This window comes from Schistocerca cancellata, chromosome 9 (genome assembly GCF_023864275.1).
Source record: "Schistocerca cancellata isolate TAMUIC-IGC-003103 chromosome 9, iqSchCanc2.1, whole genome shotgun sequence".
Classification (NCBI taxonomy): Eukaryota; Metazoa; Arthropoda; class Insecta; order Orthoptera; family Acrididae; genus Schistocerca; species Schistocerca cancellata.
The window spans coordinates 183,057,325-183,077,457 of NC_064634.1; the positions used below are offsets into that span (position 1 = coordinate 183,057,325).

Genomic DNA, 20,133 nt, shown 5'->3' on the forward strand with positions numbered 1-20,133 from the left:
TTTTCCTTCATGTACACTGGACACTCCTGTGAGTGGGAAGAATGGAGACCAGATCGGTTTACACAGTTAGGCGATAGGGTGCAAGGGCTCCCCACGTGAAGAGGGTAGCCACAGTCACCTCAGATGGGTGTGTCATCGCATCGCGAGGACATGGGGCCAAACTTGAGACAATGGAAGTAATGCATGGGAGGTGGAATGTAGGGTTTGACATCACATCTGTACATCATTACCCTGACCTTCTCAGGCAGGGTATGCCCCTCAAATGCCATGATGAGAGCACCAGTGTCTACGCGATGGTCCTTAGGGCCTTTCCGGACACGCAAGACAAAATGAACGCCATGTTGTTCCAGATTTGCCATAAGTTCATCATCAAACTCAAGGAGAAGGTCCCTATGGAAAATTACATCCTGTGTCATACTGAGAGACTTGTGAGGAGCAATAGCCATGAGGTTGTCTCCTAAACGGTTGCAGGCACAGAGGAACATTGGCTGACTGGCAGAAGTTGTCTTTATAAGGAGAGAGCCAGAGCTCATCTTGCTTAATGACTCGAACTTCGCCGAACTTGTCCTCACTATGTTCCACAAAGAAAAGGGGTTTGGTGGTGGCAAAAGTCTCCCTGTCAGTCCTGTTACAGACCAGGAACCATGGAAAAGGCCTCACTCCAAGTCGGCATGTGTGGTCCTCCTACCAGGCTGGAAAGGCAGAAACAGGAACTGAGACAGAACTACGTTAAGGAAGAGACACGGCCGCAGTAGAGCAGCCTGAGTGTTTAACACATTTCGTGTGCCTAACATCCGCCCTGGCAATACCCACTCCGAACAGGTGCTCGCCTTGTGGGCGCCACCCAGCCACAGCAATGGCCGCCTAGTGGGACGGTTGTTGCCACGAGTTACAATGCCCCGAAAGGTGTTCACTGTGCAGGTACTGGCAGTGTGACTCCTGTGGTATCAGAGGCTTAGCCAGATGGGTACATAACAGGTTCACCACATGGAATGGCTACCTAGCTTCTGACCTAGCATGGGGGCAAAAGGGTTTTGGAGGGGAAGAGGGAAAAGGGAGAGGGAGAGGAGGAGGAGGAGGAGAGGAATCCAAGCCAAAGGCACTAGGGAGGAGTTCTTTCCCATCTGGCTCACCCTACAGATTTCAGATTTAGAGATGGAGGTCAAACACCTGAGGGGGACCAAAAAATAAAAGCCAAAAAGGAGGAGGGAAAGCAACCAACATCACAAGATGAAGCAAAGTCATGAGAATAGTCAGGCCGACATAAAGAAGGACACCAAGAGAAGGAATGGCAGGGGCAAAGAGAAAGGAAGATGGTCAGCTAAGGAGAAGGAAGGGGAAGGGAAAGCAGCCCAGAAAAGAATAAAGGCTGCAGTAGCTAAGGGACCCATGAGCACCACCCATATACCCACCAAAGAGTTGTTGGCCCCCTGGGGGGACAAATTTTGAGATCTCAAGGCATAAGTTGACAAAAGAATGTGAAATATGTGAGCAAAAGTCTTAAGTACTAAAATCAACACCTTTTACTATGAACTGTTTTTAGATTGAGAAAGCAAGTCAAATGTAATTAATGTATGTTTCATTAACACCGGAGATGTTATTTTATTTCAATAAAACAAAACACATTTGGTGAGAAAAATACGTATGTCATTTGAATCGCAAGACAGATTTAAAATATCTTCACTGATTTGAGAAATAACCTGAGAAGAAAGTAGGCCTCTTGAAAGTAATGTATAAGGCAGGGAAGAGTTGTGTAAACCAATACTATAGGTGACTGCCAATAAAATGTTGGTTCTACTATGTTTGTTATTGTTGGTTATTGCCCACTGTTATATGTCTATTATTTTACAGGTATTGTGTGGTTTTTCTTTCACAAAACATATGAGTACATAGTGTACAAACTGCCAGTGACTGCCACTATTTTGTTTCTCTTATCAACCATACTTTCTAGTATACATTTTGGCAGTGTTGGTCCAGATTGTCCCACTCGTCAATGGTGATTCGGCATAGATCCTTCAGAGTGTTTGGTGAGATTCGTCGTCCATAAACAGCCCTTTTCAATCTATCGTGGCATGTTCAATAGGGTTCATGTCTAGAGAACAAGCTGGCCACTCTAGTCAAGTGAAGTCATTATCCTGAAGGAAGTCATTCACGAGATGTGCATGATGGGGGCGCGAATTGTTGTCCATGAACATGAATGCCTCGCCAATACAGTTGCACTAATGGTCGGAGGATGGCTTTCACATATTGTACAGCCATTATGGTGCTGTCCGTGACCACCAACGGCATACGTGAGCCCCACATAACGGCACTCCAAAACAGCAGGGAATCTACACCTTGCTGCACTCGCTGGACAGTGTGTCTAAGGCGTTCATCCTAGGTGGATTGCCTCCAAACACGTCTCCGATGATTATCTGGTTGAAGGCATATGTGGAACTCATCGGTAAAGAGAACGTGATGCCAATCCTGAGTGGTCCATTCAGCATGTTATTGGGCCCATCTGTACCACGCTGCATGGTGTCGTGGTTGCAAAGATGGACCTTGCCATGGACGTCGGGAGTGTAGTTGCGCATCATGCAGCCTATTGCACACAGTTTGAGTCATAACACGATGTCCTGTGGCTGCATAAAAAGCATTATTCAACATGGTGGCACTGCTGTCAGGGTTCCTCCGAGCCATAATCCATAGGTGGCGGTCATCCACTGCAGTAGTCGTCCTTGGGTGGCCTGAGCGAGGCATATCATCGACAGTTCCTGTCTCTCTGTATCTCCTCGATGTCCGAACAACATCGCTTTGTTTCACTCCAAGATGCCTGGACACTTCCCTTGCTGAGAGCCCTTCCTGGCAGAAAGTAATAATGCAGATGTGATCGAACCTTGGTATTGACTGTCTAGGCATGGTTGAACTACAGACAACACGAGCTGTGTACCCCTTCCTGCTGGAATGATTGGAACTTATCGGCTGTTACACCTCCTCCATTTAATAGGCATTGTTCATGGATGGTTGTTTACACCTTGGGGAAGGTTTAGTGACATCTCTAAACAGTCAAAGGGACTGCATCTGTGATACAATATCCAACTCTTATCTTCAGGAGTTCTGGGAACCGGGCTGATGCAATACTGTTTTTTGATGTGTGTATATTTGCAAAGTGCCAAAATGTACTAGAATAAATAAAATGTCTATAAAATGCCACACTGTACAATGTTCTTGCGGTGAGACAGCTGCAATTCCTGAAATGCATTACACGTGGCCTCAGGCCTGCCGGGGAGCACCGCAGTCCTGAGTCCACGGATAAACCACGAAAATCTGGCACATTACACCACACACAAATAGACCTGGGCTGCAGTCAGATCATTGAGACTAGATCCGATGGGCAGGGCCTGCACATTATTGGGAAATTTGGGGCTTCAGATTGGCAGGCCCGATCTGATAGAGATACCCGCAGAAATGGCCTGCTGTTTTGGCCTGTCATGGAAGTCCACTGATGTGGCCAGCTATTTACATGTCACAGACACCATGTTGACAAAATGATACTGAAGTGATCAATCCATGCAATAGATAACTTGTGTGAATACTCTGAAAATCGATACTAATGAGGATAGGTTGCAACTCACCGTAAAGATGATTACTGAGCTGCAGACAGGCACATAGAAAAAACAGTCACACTCTCACAACTAAATTTTTGGCCATAGCCTTTGTCAGAAAATGAGAGCACACACACATTCACACAATCATTCAGACACAACTCACGCACACACGACCACTGTCTCTGGCCGCTGCATCAACAGTCTCTGAGAATCAGATCCAAACAAACCTCTCCTGACACCACCCTGCCTCTCATCCGCAGTTGCTAGGCTAGCAGCAAGAAGTGGTGGCAGCACTGACTGAAAGCTGAGGGGAGTGGCAGAAAGGGAAGAAGCAATAAGAATGAGGGATTCGGGAAGTGGCTCACATACCCAGCTGCGCCCAGCCAGTGACTATGCATGACATCTCACTAAACAAACCATTTCATCTACTGAGATAAAAACTAGATTTTTCCAATGTTTTTTTTTTCAAATTTTCCTGATATTTCAATGATTTCCCTTAAATTCCCTGATATTCGCTGATTTCCAGAACTTGTGGCAACCCTGATCTCACATGATTTTCAGAGATAAGCCCTTCCCCTTTGCAATTTTTCTATTTCCATTTTAACAGTTCCAATTGCCTTTCCGTGGAAGACATTGTTAAATCTTGGTTTCTACCTGGTACTGGCTCCTTTTCTTTTTTCCAACTTCATACTTCTTTTCATGGCATTTAGAGTAGATTTACTACCATGGAAATTATTCTTTAACTATGGAAGATCTTCTAGATTACATCCTGGAGATTCAGGTTTCACCTCAAGCACGTTTAGCTTCTATGTATTTGTAACAGCTCGGATTAAGTGATAATTTTTTCTTTGTTGCTGCTCTTAACTGATGGTTGTTGTGGGTTGACATATGTGTTCGTTGTGTCTATCTCTGTACCCTGCTATAAGCAGAGCATGCCTGTAGGTCGGTTACTGTGTTTTTCATGATTACAAACCAGATTTGTGGTTCGTCATGCATAAACAATGGGGCCTGTAACTGCAAACACACTGCAGAAGGACTGCTTGAGCCAAAGACAGACAGTCTGTTGCCACTGACAGCAGCTGTGAGAAGCTTCATTATATATTTAATACTTACTCAGAATTAAGTGTAGAAACATTTGACAAAAGTGTTTAAGCTCAAGGAAATAACACTGCAACTGCTTATTTGTTTGTTTTAAAGCCTTAGTTATTTATTGCAGAAATACATTACAGCTTTAACAACCAGTCCCCTACAAAAATTTCAGATTTATAGGTCACTTCCAGCATTGTGGAAAGTGAAATCCAATGAGTGCATGAACAGTATCTTTTCTGCGCATAGATGGTGTAACAAAGTTCACCAATTTGATGGAAGATTTCTCTTTCATCCTTAAAAAATTCCAACAGTCATCTGGCTGTGTTGCAATTTCTTTTAGCGTTGTAGTATGGCCATATGTAGAACACTTTCCATGCCACTTTTTTGCCTATAGCTGCTCCCTCCTGCTTTTCTTTTTGCAGCATGTAGTGACAACAATGATAATACATGTGAATCATACATCATCAAGCACTGATATGTTTGCTACAAAGGAAGAATTCTAACTGACTCTTCCCAGGCATAAGTATTGCGCCATTCTTGGCCTTGCACTTTTGCATTTGGTCTTGCACTTTTGCACAGTATGTCAATACAATATTATAGTGATATATCTAAAAACAAAGATGATGTGACTTACCAAACGAAAGCGCTGGCACATCGATAGACACACAAACAAACACAAACATACACACAAAATTGTGTCTGTATATGAGTGGATGGATATGTGTGTGTGTGCGCGAGTGTATACCCGTCCTTTTTTCCCCCTAAGGTAAGTATTTCTGCTCCCAGGATTGGAATGACTCCTTACCCTCTCCCTTAAAACCCAAATCCTTTCGTCTTTCCCTCTCCTTCCCTCTTTCCTGACGAGGCAACCGTTGGTTGCGAAAGCTAGAATTTTGTGTGTATGTTTGTGTGTCTATTGACGTGCCAGTGCTTTCGTTTGGTAAGTCACATCATCTTTGTTTTTAGATATATTTTTTCCCACGTGGAATGTTTCCTTCTATTATATTCACAATATTATAGTGAAATAAATATTGAGCATGTGACACTAAAAGAGAGTAATAGAGAAGTACAAATAATGTCCAACTGAGAAAAGAAATAATATTTTTAATGTTCAATGAGATTCAGAACTTTTCCTCTCCTGCATATATTGCCTACCGGCTAACAACGAACAGCTTAAGACTTATTCTTACTAAAATCCACCTCATATAAACGCACAGTAAACACAGAGGTCAAAGATCCCAGAAATAAAGATTTTCTTAGTCACTAGATGATACTTCACCAGACAGAGAATTTCCATGTGTAAAATTTCTTAGTGTAAAGATAGACAACAAATCAAAATGGAACAACCAAACTGAATTCCTTATCATTAAAGCCCAGTTCAATGTGTTTTGACTATAGAATCATCTCTCACTACTGTGGGAAAAAATACTAGCTTCCTTTGAGTACTATCACTATCTAATTAACTTTATATGAGAATCGCATGGAGCAATGAACCTAAGGTCAACAAGGTATTCATTAAACAAAAATGAGCTATAATTGCATAAGGACTTATCACTGGAATAAATTATGTTCATTATAACTTTGTCTCCATACAAACAGAAAGAAATAGGTACCAGTGTACACTCTTTGAAATTCTGAAGATAGCAGGCATAAAATATAGGCAGCAAAACGTTATTTACATTTTGTACAGAAATTAGACTGCAGCTATAAGAGCCTAAGAGCATGAAAGGGAAGCAGGTTTGTAGCCTATCCGGTACATTATTAAACCTGTATACTGAGCAAGTAGTAAAGAAAACCAAGAAAAAACATAAAATAGAAAATTGAAGTTCAGTGAGAAAAAGTAAAATCTTTGGGGTTTGCCAAAAACATTGTAATTCTTCCAAAGACAGCAAAGGGGTAGAGTCTTGAAAAGAGGTTATAAGATAAATAGAATGTTGTCAAATTGAATGAGGTGATGGCGAGGAATTAAATTTTACAGGGAGACCAAGACTTGGATACACCAATCACCTTCAAATTATTGTAGATTGCAATAGCTATGCAAAGATAAGAGGCTTGCATAAGATAAACTAGTCTGAACATCTGTGTCAAACTAATCTTTGGACTGAAGGTATCAGCATATTCATATAATTGATATGTTTATAGCAATAAATGAGCAACAACTATATATTGTAACTGGAAAATCAGCTGCTCTTTTTTCCATCTCCAAAGTAAAGGCTGTCGTTCTAAATATGAAAGGCAAAAGTTTGTGATCTTTTTAGGTTTAAATAAGAGTATAACCACTGTCCTTAATATATAATATAAGCCACTTGTCATCAATGAATCATCACTGCTGCAGTCTATGGAGGCAGTTTCTAATAGCTGTGTCTTAGTGACAAACTATATCTTGACTCATTCCACATATATAAGGATTCCTCACATGATGTGATTTACCAAACACAAGGTTTTAATTAAAAACAACAGTATTATTCTAAAGTTTCTTTTCAACTTTTTATGGGAGCTGTCTCAAGTGGAGACAGAAACAATACATACCTCTATCAATATTGTGAACTGTATTGAAATATTGCAGTATTTCGCCTTAAAGCTATAATTATTATATGACTTATTTTGCTAATTGACAATTTTCTCAAGCACAGAAAGAAATATGTTAATAAGAAGTACATTCCCTTTGGCAGTAGGGAAAAAGAATGCTATACTGAGTAGTACATCTCAAATAATATCCTTCTTCTTAATACATAGAAAATAGAGACAAGTATTCTTTATATATTGAACACTTACCTACAGTTTTCAACTCATTCTGAATTTTGTTAAGTTTACGTTGCATTCGAGCATATTTTGCAAATTCATCGATCATTGAGATTGTTGCTAACTCTGCTTTTACATGTGCTTCTTCAGTCTTGAGTTGCCGTTCATGTGCTGATGCAACACAAATACAGGACAGCAGCTGTTAAATGAAATGATTATTAATGAGGCTGATGATATGAGGAATATAGTAATGTCCTGTAAAGCTCATTGTTATTGTTATAGTTGTAAAATGTAAGTACTGAATAAAAAAGATTAAATATTTATCTATTGTGGTATCTGAATACATGTTAAAGTATGCCTCAATTAAAGTACACCCTAGACAAAACAGGCATGAATCACCAAATTAGTAGGGTTCTTTATCATAAATCATGTGCTTTTTTAATTGCACAAGTATTTGAACAAGTGTTGAATACAGACAGATAGGTTTCACAAAAAATAAGAGTTTTTGAATTCTATTCATGTAGTCATTGATACTTACCCACTTCCTCATCTGAACATCAGATCAAGAATAAAGCAGTCTTTGACACCAGCAGAACAAACCAGCTAGTCAGCTGATATTCTGCTGTGTCTTGCCATCTTATAATGCAAATTAACTAGAAACACACACAAGCAAATTCAGCATCAACATTTTCAAAGGCGAAAGTTCCACAGATTTGTTTTTTATCTGTCATGCCCCGATTCTTTTGAGCTGCCACACAATGTGCAGCAGTTATCAAAATTTTGGTGTAGAGCTAATGTAATGTCACAGCAACTATAGAATGCAGATTCAAACACAGAACCTAGAAGAAATGGATATGATCTTTTTTGACAATTCTATATTATCCAGGCAGTGATAAGCCCAATCAACTGTAAATAGTGTTTCTAACTCACAACAACATGATTAAGTTCCACAACAGTACAAATGCAGGGGCTATATTGCTAAATGAAGAAGCTTAGAACCCATACAGTTATCTCAAACAAACAACAAATCTGAACTGTTTGATTACCAGAGCACGCCAATCATGCAAAGACTTCAATGCGAGATACCTTTAATAGGTTCCACAAAAAAACATTGTCTCGAAATTTGGTAGAAAGTCCGAAGAAATTCTGGTCATATGTAAAGTACACAAGCGGCAAGATGCAGTCAATACCTTCGCTGCACAGTGCCGACGGTACTGTTACCGACGACTGTGCCGCTAAAGCGGAGTTATTGAACGCAGTTTTCCGAAATTCCTTCACCAGGGAAGACGAATGGAATATTCCAGAATTTGAAACACAAACAGCTGCTAGCAAGAGTTTCTTAGAAGTAGATACCTTAGGGGTTGTGAAACAACTCAAATCATTTTATACAGGCAAGTCTTCAGGTCCAGATTGTATACCGATTAGGTTCCTTTCAGATTACGCTGATACAACAGCTCCCTACTTAGCAATAATATACAACCGCTCACTCACCGATAGATCTGTACCTACAGACTGGAAAATTGCGCAGGTCGCACTAGTGTTTAAGAAGGGTATTAGGAGTAATCCATCGAACTACAGACCTATATCATTGACGTCGGTTTGCAGTAGAGTTTTGGAGCATATACTGTATTCAAACATTATGAATCACCTTGAAGGGAACGATCTATTGATACATAATCAGCATGGTTTCAGAAAACATTGTTCTTGTGCAACGCAGCTAGCTCTTTATTCGCACGAAGTAATGGCCGTTATCGACAGGGGATCTCAAGTTGATTCCGTATTTCAAGATTTCCAGAAAGCTTTTGACACCGTTCCTCACAAGCGACTTCTAATCAAGTTGCGGCCCTATGGGGTATCGTCTCAGTTGTGCAACTGGATTCGTGATTTCCTGCCAGGAAGGTCGCAGTTCGTAGTAATAGACGTCAAATCATCAAGTAAAACTGAAGTGATATCAGGTGTTCCCCAGGGAAGCGTCCTGGGACCTCTGCTGTCCCTGATCTATATAAATGACCTGGGTGACAATTTGAGCAGTTCTCTTAGGTTGTTAGCAGATGATGCTGTAATTTACCGTCCAGTAAGGTCATCCGAAGACCAGTATCAGTTGCAAAGCGATTTAGAAAAGATTGCTGTATGGTGTGGCAGGTGGCAGTTGACGCTAAATAACGAAAAGTGTGAGGTGATCCACATGAGTTCCAAAAGAAATCCGTTGGAATTCGATTACTCGATAAATAGTACAATTCTCAAGGCTGTCAATTCAACTAAGTACCTGGGTGTTAAAATTACGAACAACTTTAGTTGGAAAGACCACATAGATAATATTGTGGGGAAGGCGAGCCAAAGGTTGCGTTTCATTGGCAGGACACTTAGAAGATGCAACAAGTCCACTAAAGAGACAGCTTACATTACACTCGTTCGTCCTCTGTTAGAATATTGCTGCGCGGTGTGAGATCCTTACCAGGTGGGATTGACGGAGGACATCGAAAGGGTGCAAAAAAGGGCAGCTCGTTTTTTATTATCACGTAATAGGGGAGAGAGTGTGGCAGATATGATACACGAGTTGGGATGGAAGTCATTAAAGCAAAGACATTTTACGTCGCGGCGAGATCTATTTACGAAATTTCAGTCACCAACTTTCTCTTCCGAATGCAAAAATATTTTGTTGAGCCCAACCTACATAGGTAGGAATGATCATCAAAATAAAATAAGAGAAATCAGAGCTCAAACAGAAAGGTTTAGGTGTTCGTTTTTCCCGCGCGCTGTTCGGGAGTGGAATGGTAGAGAGATAGTATGATTGTGGTTCGATGAACCCTCTGCCAAGCACTTAAATGTGAATTGCAGAGTAGTCATGTAGATGTAGAGGTAGATGTAGATCAAACGGAAATTTTCTATGGTAGCTAAAAAACAAAAAAGTATCTTGTTAATCAACTATTGTTCTCATAACATGGCCACAAGCCACAAATACTTTTTGCAGCTTTTCAGTTTAAGGCCCAAATTTTATACTGATGGCAACTCCTATTGTCTTTGAGACAAAACAAAATGGGTCCTTAAGGTTACATGATTAAAGTTTACGGCACAAGCTCATTACATTACTGACATTTATTTTGAAGCACTGCATGGAAGATGCTCAAAGTGGGTTCACAATTGTATAATCCAAGTTGTGTAATCAATTTTGTAATGGACAGTAATCACTAAATCATTGCTGTGTGTGTATATTAAAAATGTATATATTTTTGTACCTTTTATTACTGACATGATAATATTTCCTTCCTTGCACAATATTGATAGCAGAAACATGATTTTCCAAAACTGGTCTTCAAAAAATGTAGCTGTTTGGTGGCCCTTCTTTCTTTACAAAACATTACTGACACCTACCTCATTTCCCATACAAAACAACTACTTTCCAAGCAAGCTAGCAGAAAATTTTTTCAAAAATTTGGTCGAAAGATGCACATTTGTAATTCTAATTGGATGACAAATGTAAATTAATGGTACTAGTCAACACATCATTATGTTTACAATAATACAAAAACCACTACTTGAGGTAGGGAGTGCACCCATTATCTACCAGAAGTCCTTACCGCATTTAACACATTACTCTAATTACCTGGCCAATATAAGTTGCCACAGGCACTCATTAGCAGAATCCATCATTGAATCTAAGGACTATGTCTGCTCATTACAAGCTAGATTAAAATGCAATTGTATTATGTGTATGTTTTTCCACGGCCAAACTAAATATGTAAGTCACATTCTCAGTGTAAAAGACATGTCACTGACAGAATTATGTTTGGTTACAGCCAACATGATGACTCCGCTAAATGAGCTACAGCTGGGATACCATTCCAAAGACCACCCGTGTGTGACAAAACATTTACTTCTCTCCAGCAAAATGTAAATGTAGCCACAACCCCAATACTGGATAACTCATATAGTAGGTAAAACTCTGGTCCTTCCAGCTATTGACTTTCAGGCAGGCTATGGCAAAGATGCCCCGATGATGTGACAAATTAGGCCCAAAACAAAGTATTCGAAATTAAAGACAAGGCTCTACAAATCAGATACATAATATTTTGTAATCAAGACACTCCATGTGGATCTCAGTGGGACCAAGTGCCTTTTGGTGACTTATAAGCCTTAGTGAGCATTTTTAGACTCCAAAACAACCTAAAAAGTTATTGGTGCAAAGCCCACAGTATTGAGAGATTTTTTCCTCAGTTCGTATCACTGTGACATATATTGCAATCAACAATATGGCATGCTAATTCAGGAACATTCTCACATCTACAAATTAATCCAGAATATTTTTTTGTCCAAATATAGGTTGTATGTAAGATGATCCCTGAATGGATAAATAAATAAATACACTTCCTCAGGGGATACCACCTTAATATAGCACTGTTTGTGTGGGCGAGGAGGTTCGCGTGTTCCATATCTGGAGGGCTACACCAGCGGTAGCATAGCTACCAGCAGGGTCACCCAAGCCAGACAGGCCAAAGGGGAGGAGCCAGACAAAGTGTGTCTCACAACGACCTATCAGTGCCGTTCTCTATCCAAAACCTCAGCATATCACTTTCCTGTCATTCCCTGATATATGTACAAAATGGCAAAAAGATCTCTACAGGCATGGAGAAGCCAATCTTTCTACAGGAGGAAACCCCAAATGAAAAACCCTGGTCCTCCAGGTTGGGGGTTGGCGATGAGCTACCAACCTGTCCTACTCTCATATATAAATTGTCATGCCCCAAACGAAGAAAGCAATGACAACAAAAAAGATATTTTCTATGAGGAATTAGAAACAGTTTTAGACAATGTACCAAGTGAACATTACAAAATTAATGCAAAAATAGGGAAAGAAGTAGCCTTCAAGAGGACCATCAGAAAGCACAGTTTATGATGTGAGCAGTAATAATGGCACTAGGCTGGTTAGCTTTGGGACTGCAAAAGGCTTGTTTATAAGTAGTACTGATTTCAACAGGAAGAGAATAAATGAAGAAACCTGGGTTTCTCCGGATGGGAAGACAGTGAAACAAATAGACCACCGAATTGTAGAGACAAGAATAAAGAAGTGGATACAAAATGTCAAAAGGGCACGAGGTGCAGAATGTGGATCAGACCACTTCCTTGTCAGGGGAAAGATGAAAACAATATGGAGAGCCAGGAAGTACAAAAGAACGCAAAGAGTCATTTGATATTACCAGGAGAGTATGATTAAAGATAATATAAGAAGAACTTTCAAGATAGCACTGACAAACCGTTTTGAGGCTATGAATGATGAGGAAGGATATACTGTGCAAGATCAGAACTGGAAGGTGATTGCAGAGACCATTAAAGAAACAGCCCAAGAAGTAATCCCTAAGCGAACTAAGGGAAAAAAGAGTGTGGTTTGATGAGGAGTGTGAGGAAGCCATCAGGGAGAGACAATGGGCCAAACTACTGTGGATACAAAGTAATATGCAGGAAGAATAAAAATCAAAGAAATACAACAGCAGACACAGGCCACCATGAGGAAAGTAAGGAGAAAATATGTAAAAAGCATCATGGAGGAAGCTCAACAAGACTTTCATGGAAGTAGGTATAAAGAGCTTTATAGAAAAGTGAAAAGTTTTAAAGGAAGGACATACCATCAACACAAATTCATAAAAGATGCCAATGGAAGAATGTTAACAGAAGATCAAAAAATTGAGGGAAGATGGGTGGAATACTTCAGAGAATTACTAAACTCTGATGAGCTGACCGAACTACTCGAGTTTGATGACCCAGTAACAGTAGGCCCAGAATATCCTCCACCCATCACTGAAGAGATAAGGAACCAAATAAAAAACCTTAAGAATGGTAAATGTCCAGGAGAGGACGGAATTTCCGTTGAGCTTCTCAAGGCTGGAGACGAAATCCTCTGTTTCAAAATCCACAAGCTAATCAAGCAAATTTAGGCAAAACATGAAATACCAAAGGACTGGAAGGTAGCTGTGATATGTCCCATATACAAAAAGAAAGACAAATCATTATGTGACAACTATAGAGGCATAGCGCTACTCAACATCTGTTATAAGATCTTCTCCAACTGCCTATTAGATCAAATAAAACCTCTAGCAACAGACATAATTGGAGGTTTTCAAGCATGCAATCAACCACGAACCAGATTTTTGTCCTAAAACAAGTCTGTGAAAAAATGTACGAATACAGCCGAGAGATACAGCTCCTGTTTGTAGACTTGAAGAAGGCAGGAAGTATACATACACCTAGCCTGATTAGTACTATGACAGAGCTTGGTATGCCAAAGAAATTGGTCAAACTGGTAGAGGTATGCCTAAATGACACAAAATTTAAAGTTAAGGTGCTTCCAAGTTGTAACAGGACTACACCAAGGTGATGGGCTATTATCACCTGTCCTCTTCAACCTGGCCCTTGAGAAAGTAATGTGGGATTTCAACAAAGAAAACTTCCAGGGCATTCAAATTGGCAATGAACACATTACACATCTGGCCTATGCAGACGACATTGCACCATTAGCATGCACACAAAGAAGATCTGAAAAAAAGTATCCAGACCTTGGAGTTGGTGGCAGCTAGCATTGGTCTACAAATTAGCTCTGAAAAGACTGAGTATATAACCATAGGAAGAAAGATTCAAAACTCTCTCAAGATTTAATTGTGAACCACACCAGGTATAAGCATGTGAAAGGTTCAAATATCTCGGATCAATTTTTACAGAAGTAACATCAACTGAAACAGAGATAAAAGCATGACTGCAGGCAGGAAACAGATGCTATCGCTCTCTAGACATGTAGAAGTGTCTCTCAACAACTAAAGCTATGGTTGTATAAGACATTAATAATGCCAGTAGTCTTCATGGTTCTCAAACCCGGAACATTCAAAAACAAAACCTTAACCGAGGGCTTACATTTGAAAGGAAGGTCCTCAGGAAAATATTTGGAACAGTCCGAGATCAGACTACTGGAGAATGGAGAAGACGCCATAACACAGAATTAGAAGAGCTGTACAAGTAGTCTAACATCTTGGGAGTGATGAAAAGCAAAAGACTGCAATGAAGTTAGAATGAAGGCAACAAGGGACTGGATCCCGTCAAACAGCAGACCAGTGGGAAGACCTAGAACGAGGTGGACTGATGGAGTGAAAGAAGACTTGTTGCGGCTGGAAGTCATGGAAAACAGGAGACAGATAGCAGAAGACAGAGACAGATGGAGAGCTCTAACCGTGGTGGCACACGGACCACTGGGCCTGATCGCATGAATGAATGAACATATAAATAAATGTTTTACACTGAACAAAGTGAGTGAGAGAATGGTAGAGAGATTTCCAATCCTATCAAGACTGATAGTTTGAGCAACCAAAGAAGACCTACTGGCAAAAGCAATGGCACTGACACAGAGACTCATCAGGGTTGCCACAGGTTTCCCCAAGTGAAATTCCCTGATTTCCAGAGAAGATTTTTCCCAGACAAACTCTGAGATCTCAAGGGAAAATATAGACATAAATAGACAAAAAAAAATGTAAGGACTTCCATATTTCTCTCCAGTTCAGTTTTGTTTTGTTTTAGGGCACAAAAACAACTAAGGTCATATGTGCCAGGGACTTGGAGAAAGGTTTATAAAATACTTAATAGAGAAATAGAGATCCAGAACTAAAAATTAAATGGCCTTCGCCGTATTGCTACAATGGATGAAAAGTGAAATGCGGTCGACAGCCCACTCGTCGTTCACTAAAACAGCCGATATCTCAGATGGCAAATTCAAACAGGAACATAACTGGTAAAAAAAAAAGGCATTCCATCAGGAAATGTGGACAGTTAAAAGTTGGGCACAATGTGCACAAAGTGGTGGGGGAGCACGACTTAACAAATGGTGATGGCTAAAAAGACAGTGCCCAAAACGCAATGTAGTTAAAATGACCTCCTCAAGGCAGGAGTGTCAAGAGGAGGTCATCCAAGCCGCTGGGAGAGGCTTAATAACCCAGAGCTTATTCCCATGAAGGGAGGAACAGTGGCAATGCCAAATTCACACCATCTCTTGACAGATGGCAACACAGAGATAATCAAAGGGAATGTAAGAACTAGTGGGCTGAGGTATGAGGACTGCAGCCTTGGCAGCAGCATCAGCATCCTCGTTTCCTGTCAGACCGACATGACCAGGAACCCACATAAACATCACAGGGGCTCCATCAAGAGTGAGCAAGTGCAAGCTTTGCTGGACCCGCTGCACTAATAGGTGGACAGTGTACTGTCCACAGAGGCTTTGAAGGGTGCTGAGAGAGTGTGAGCAGATGACACAATTGAAAAGCCTGGGTCATCGGACGTACTCCGTGACCTGATAAAGGGCAAAGAGCTCTGCTGTAAATACTGAGCAGTGTGCCAGAAGCCAATACCAAAAAAACGTCAGCACCAACAACGAAGGCACACCTGACACCATGATCGGTGTACATAAAGGTAATACTGTGAAATTCCAAATGAAAGTTCTGAAACTGAAGGCGACAGAGCAAGGCTGGTGTATTGTCCTTAGGAAGCGAATGAAGGCCAAGGTGTACATGGGCCGCCACATGAAGCCAAGGTGGAGAAGGATCCACACCCACCAGCAAAGTTGCAGGGAGCGTGAAGTTAATCTACTGGAGAAAGAGCCAAAAGCGAACTACAGGAGGTAACAGAGAAGAGGGATGTGCCCCATACTGGCGATCAAAGGAGTCATCAAAGAAGGAGGCATAGGATGGGTGGCCATGCATGGCAGACAAATGGCATGAATATCTGATGAGGAGGAAGTCACGGCAGTAGTTCAGCAGCTACTGCATACAGACTCTCAACCAGACTAGTGCAAAAGGTGCCAGTGGGCAAATGGATGCCACAACTGTGGACAGTACTGAGAGAGCGTAAGAGGGACAGACGTGCAGATGCATAAACAAAGCACCCATAGTCTATAGCTTTGAATGGAGAAGGGACAAGTACAAAAGGTGGAGGATGGTTCGATCTGTACCCCAGGAAGTACCATTGAAGACACACAGGGGATTGAGGGACTGTGTATAGCGGGCTGCCAAGTAGGACATGTGGGAAGACCAAGAGAGTTTCCTATCGAGCATGAGACCCAGGAATTTCATAGTTCCAACCACTGGAAGAGTAACAGGCCCAAGATGTAAAGGTGGTGGGAGAAACCAACTGTGCTGCCAGGAGTTCATACAAACGGCTTTGGCATAGGAAAAATGAAAGCCATTGTCAAAGCTCCATGAGTAAAGACAATCAAGACATTGCTGAAGATGCCACTTAATGAGACAGGTCTATGAACAACTGCAATAGTGTGCAAAATTGCCAACAAAAAGGGTGCCGGAGATGCCCAGCAGGAGACAGGGCATTATAGGGTTAATGACGATAGCAAAGACAACATTTGCTCAGGATGGAACCCTGAGGCACTTCGTTTTCCTGGATAAAGGTGTCCGACAAGGCAGAACCCACACATACTTTGAAACTTGGTCTTTTAAAAATTCCTCAAGGAAACGGGGTAGGCTTCTACATCTACATCTACATCTACATCTACATCTACATCTACATCCATACTCCGCAAGCCACCTCACGGTGTGTGGCGGAGGGTACCCTGAGTACCTCTATCAGTTCTCCCTTCTATTCCAGTCTCGTATTGTTCGTGGAAAGAAGGATTGTCGGTATGCTTCTGTGTGGGCTCTAATCTCTCTGATTTTATCCTCATGGTCTCTTCGCGAGATATACGTAGGAGGGAGCAATATACTGCTTGACTCTTCGGTGAAGGTATGTTCTCGAAACTTTATCAAAAGCCCGTACCGAGCTACTGAGCGTCTCTCCTGCAGAGTCTTCCACTGGAGTTTATCTATCATCTCCGTAACGCTTTCGCGATTACTAAATGATCCTGTAACGAAGCGCGCTGCTCTCCATTGGATCTTCTCTATGGATCTTCTCTATCTCTTCTATCAACCCTATCTGGTACGGATCCCACACTGCTGAGCAGTATTCAAGCAGTGGGCGAATAAGCGTACTGTAACCTACTTCCTTTGTTTTCGGATTGCATTTCCTTAGGATTCTTCCAATGAATCTCAGTATGGCATCTGCTTTACCGACGATCAACTTTATATGATCATTCCATTTTAAATCACTCCTAATGCGTACTCCCAGATAATTTATGGAATTAACTGCTTCCAGTTGCAGTCCTGCTATTTTGTAGCTAAATGATAAGGGATCTATCTTTCTATGTATTCGCAGCATATTACACTTGTCTACATTGAGATTGAATTGCCAATCCCTGCACCATGCGTCAATTCGCTGCAGATCCTCCTGCATTTCAGTACAATTTTCCATTGTTACAACCTCTCGATACACCACAGCATCATCTGCAAAAAGCCTCAGTGAACTTCCAATGTCATCCACAAGGTCATTTATGTATATTGTGAATAGCAACGGTCCTATGACACTCCCCTGCGGCGCACCTGAAATCACTCTTACTTCGGATGACTTCTCTCCATTGAGAATTACATGCTACGTTCTGTTATCTAGGAACTCTTCAATCCAATCACACAATTGGTCTGAGAGTCCATATGCTCTTACTTTGTTCGTTAAACGACTGTGGGGAACTGTATCGCAGCCACAGAAGCACCATGTGTAGAGAGTACGAAGGATACTAGTCTTCCAGCAGGTGTCGTAGGCTTTCTTCAAATTTAAAAACATGTGCACAGTCTGGGATTTCTGCAGAAAACCATTCATGACAAGGGTGGACAAAGTGAAAAGATGGTCAACTACAGAATGGCGTGCTCTAAATCCTCACTGTACAGTGTCTGGGAAACTTGCCCTCTGCCCAGATGCGAGATGTAGCACGAACAGTACTATAAGTGCCAGACTGTAAAACGCAGGGTTTGCAACTAGCCAATAACTCGCGAGCAACTGGGTAAGGAAATTTTTTCCTTTACCGGGATCTCCTGGACAGCCCGCTCATCGAGCTACACAGGACAATCTCAAGAGGAAGTGGCATAGTTGCCATTGCAGCTGATACAGCAGGGAGAGGGAGGTGGACAGTCCCCCTCATGCGCATTCCTACCACAGGTTACACATTTGGCCGGGTGTCGGCAAGACATTCGAGTATGGTTGAAATAATGACACTGGTAGTAGAGCATCAGGTTCAGAATGTATGGTTAGACCATGAGAGCCTCACAGCCTGTTTGATCTTGGATGGAAACACCACTCTATCAAAGGTGAGAAAAAGAGTGCGTGTGGGCACTAAGGAAGCATCTACCTTTTTTATCACCTGATGGACGGCAGTGGCATCCTGATCAGAGAGGTATGTTCGGATTTTGGCCTCGGTCAGACCATCAAGCAGCCTTGTGTAAATAACACCACAGGAAGAATTCAGTATTTGATGGGCCTCAATATGAACAGTATAGCCATGGAGAAGTGGAGCGGAAAGCAGTTGTTGTGCTTGAGAACCAGGAGTAGTCTCCAAAAGCAAAGTGCCATTCCGTAAAAAAGAGCAGGATTTCACAGGTCTGGCAACTGCATCAATACCTTTCTGAATAATAAATGGATTTACCATTGTGAAGGATTGACCGTTTTCAGTATGTGAAACCAGGAGGAACTGTGGTGCAGCTGGGAGAGTCTTTGAATCATTAGCCTCATTCCGTTTATGTTTCGTAGATGTAGATTGTGAAGATGATTGGCTCATCGCAAGAAAATTGCCAGTCTCCAAAGGCATGCTCCTTCCAACTGGGGTCCACCTTCACAAGTGGGTGCACCTGCCTTAAGTGGTTGTTCACACCTTAGGTTACACATCCTGAACGCCTGACAGAGGGACCAATTGGCAATTTGGGAAGGTAGCAGCTCAAGCAATCACCCCTCTCTGGGCCTGGCCTGTACCACGCGGTATGTGCAAAACCTACCTGTCGACCCAGGGCTCGGAATTACGTGTTACCCAGTCACCTGTTATGTGTCAGACACATGGGGCTGCCTTCAGGAGCGCACAGGGACGAAGAAGAAGAAAGAGGAGCCTCAAATGCTGAAGCGGAGGAAGGATAGGAGAAGGTGAACAAAAAAAGGAAAAAGGAATGAAAAACAGTGGTGAGACTGTTCTTATGTCAGTGCAGAAGATTCAAAAAACACTCCAGACATGTTCCCCAAGGGAGGGGAAAAAAGAACAGCAGCAAGAGGATAGACATGCAGCATGGAAGGGAAAAGATGCTGCAAAGACTGGGGGCCTGTGCAAGATTTCTCTCCCGCGTGAGCAAAAATTTTAAGTACTAACATCAACATCTTTTGTAATGAACTGTTTTTAGATGGAGAATGCAAGGCAAATGGCATACGTGTTCTATTAAGACCACTGTTGTTTTTTTATTTCAATAAAACAAAACACATCTGTCACAAAAATACGCATTTCCTTGGAATTTCAACATAGATTTAAAATACTTTCACTGATTTCAGGAATAACTCAGAAAAAAGATAATCTCTTGAAAGAAGTGTATAAGGCAGGGAAGAGTTGTGTTGGAGTCTTTGGTGTGACATAAGCGAGTGACTGCGTGTGACATCGCTCTCTAAGTTTTTATATATTTTTAGGTTTCAGATACATATTTTAACAGTTTTTGTGATATTATTTACTATATAAGTGATTTATTAGTGGTTTCTTCATTCACCTCAGCCTTTCTTGTGTTGTGACCTGATATTTGCGAGTGTTTTGTATCGAGCAACTTAACCTCTTATCTGTGTT

General features: G+C 41.5%; 1 protein-coding gene across 4 annotated transcripts in view; it reads right to left on the reverse strand.

The window, feature by feature from the left end:
* Positions 1-20,133, reverse strand: part of LOC126100455 (guided entry of tail-anchored proteins factor 1-like) — a 104,714-nt gene that overhangs the window by 25,815 nt on the left and 58,766 nt on the right. For all 4 annotated transcript variants that reach the window (XM_049911063.1, XM_049911060.1, XM_049911061.1 and 1 more), the window contains exon 2: positions 7,452-7,617. In XM_049911063.1, coding sequence (XP_049767020.1) covers positions 7,452-7,617 — 166 coding nt within the window. The remainder of the gene's footprint in view (positions 1-7,451; positions 7,618-20,133) is intronic.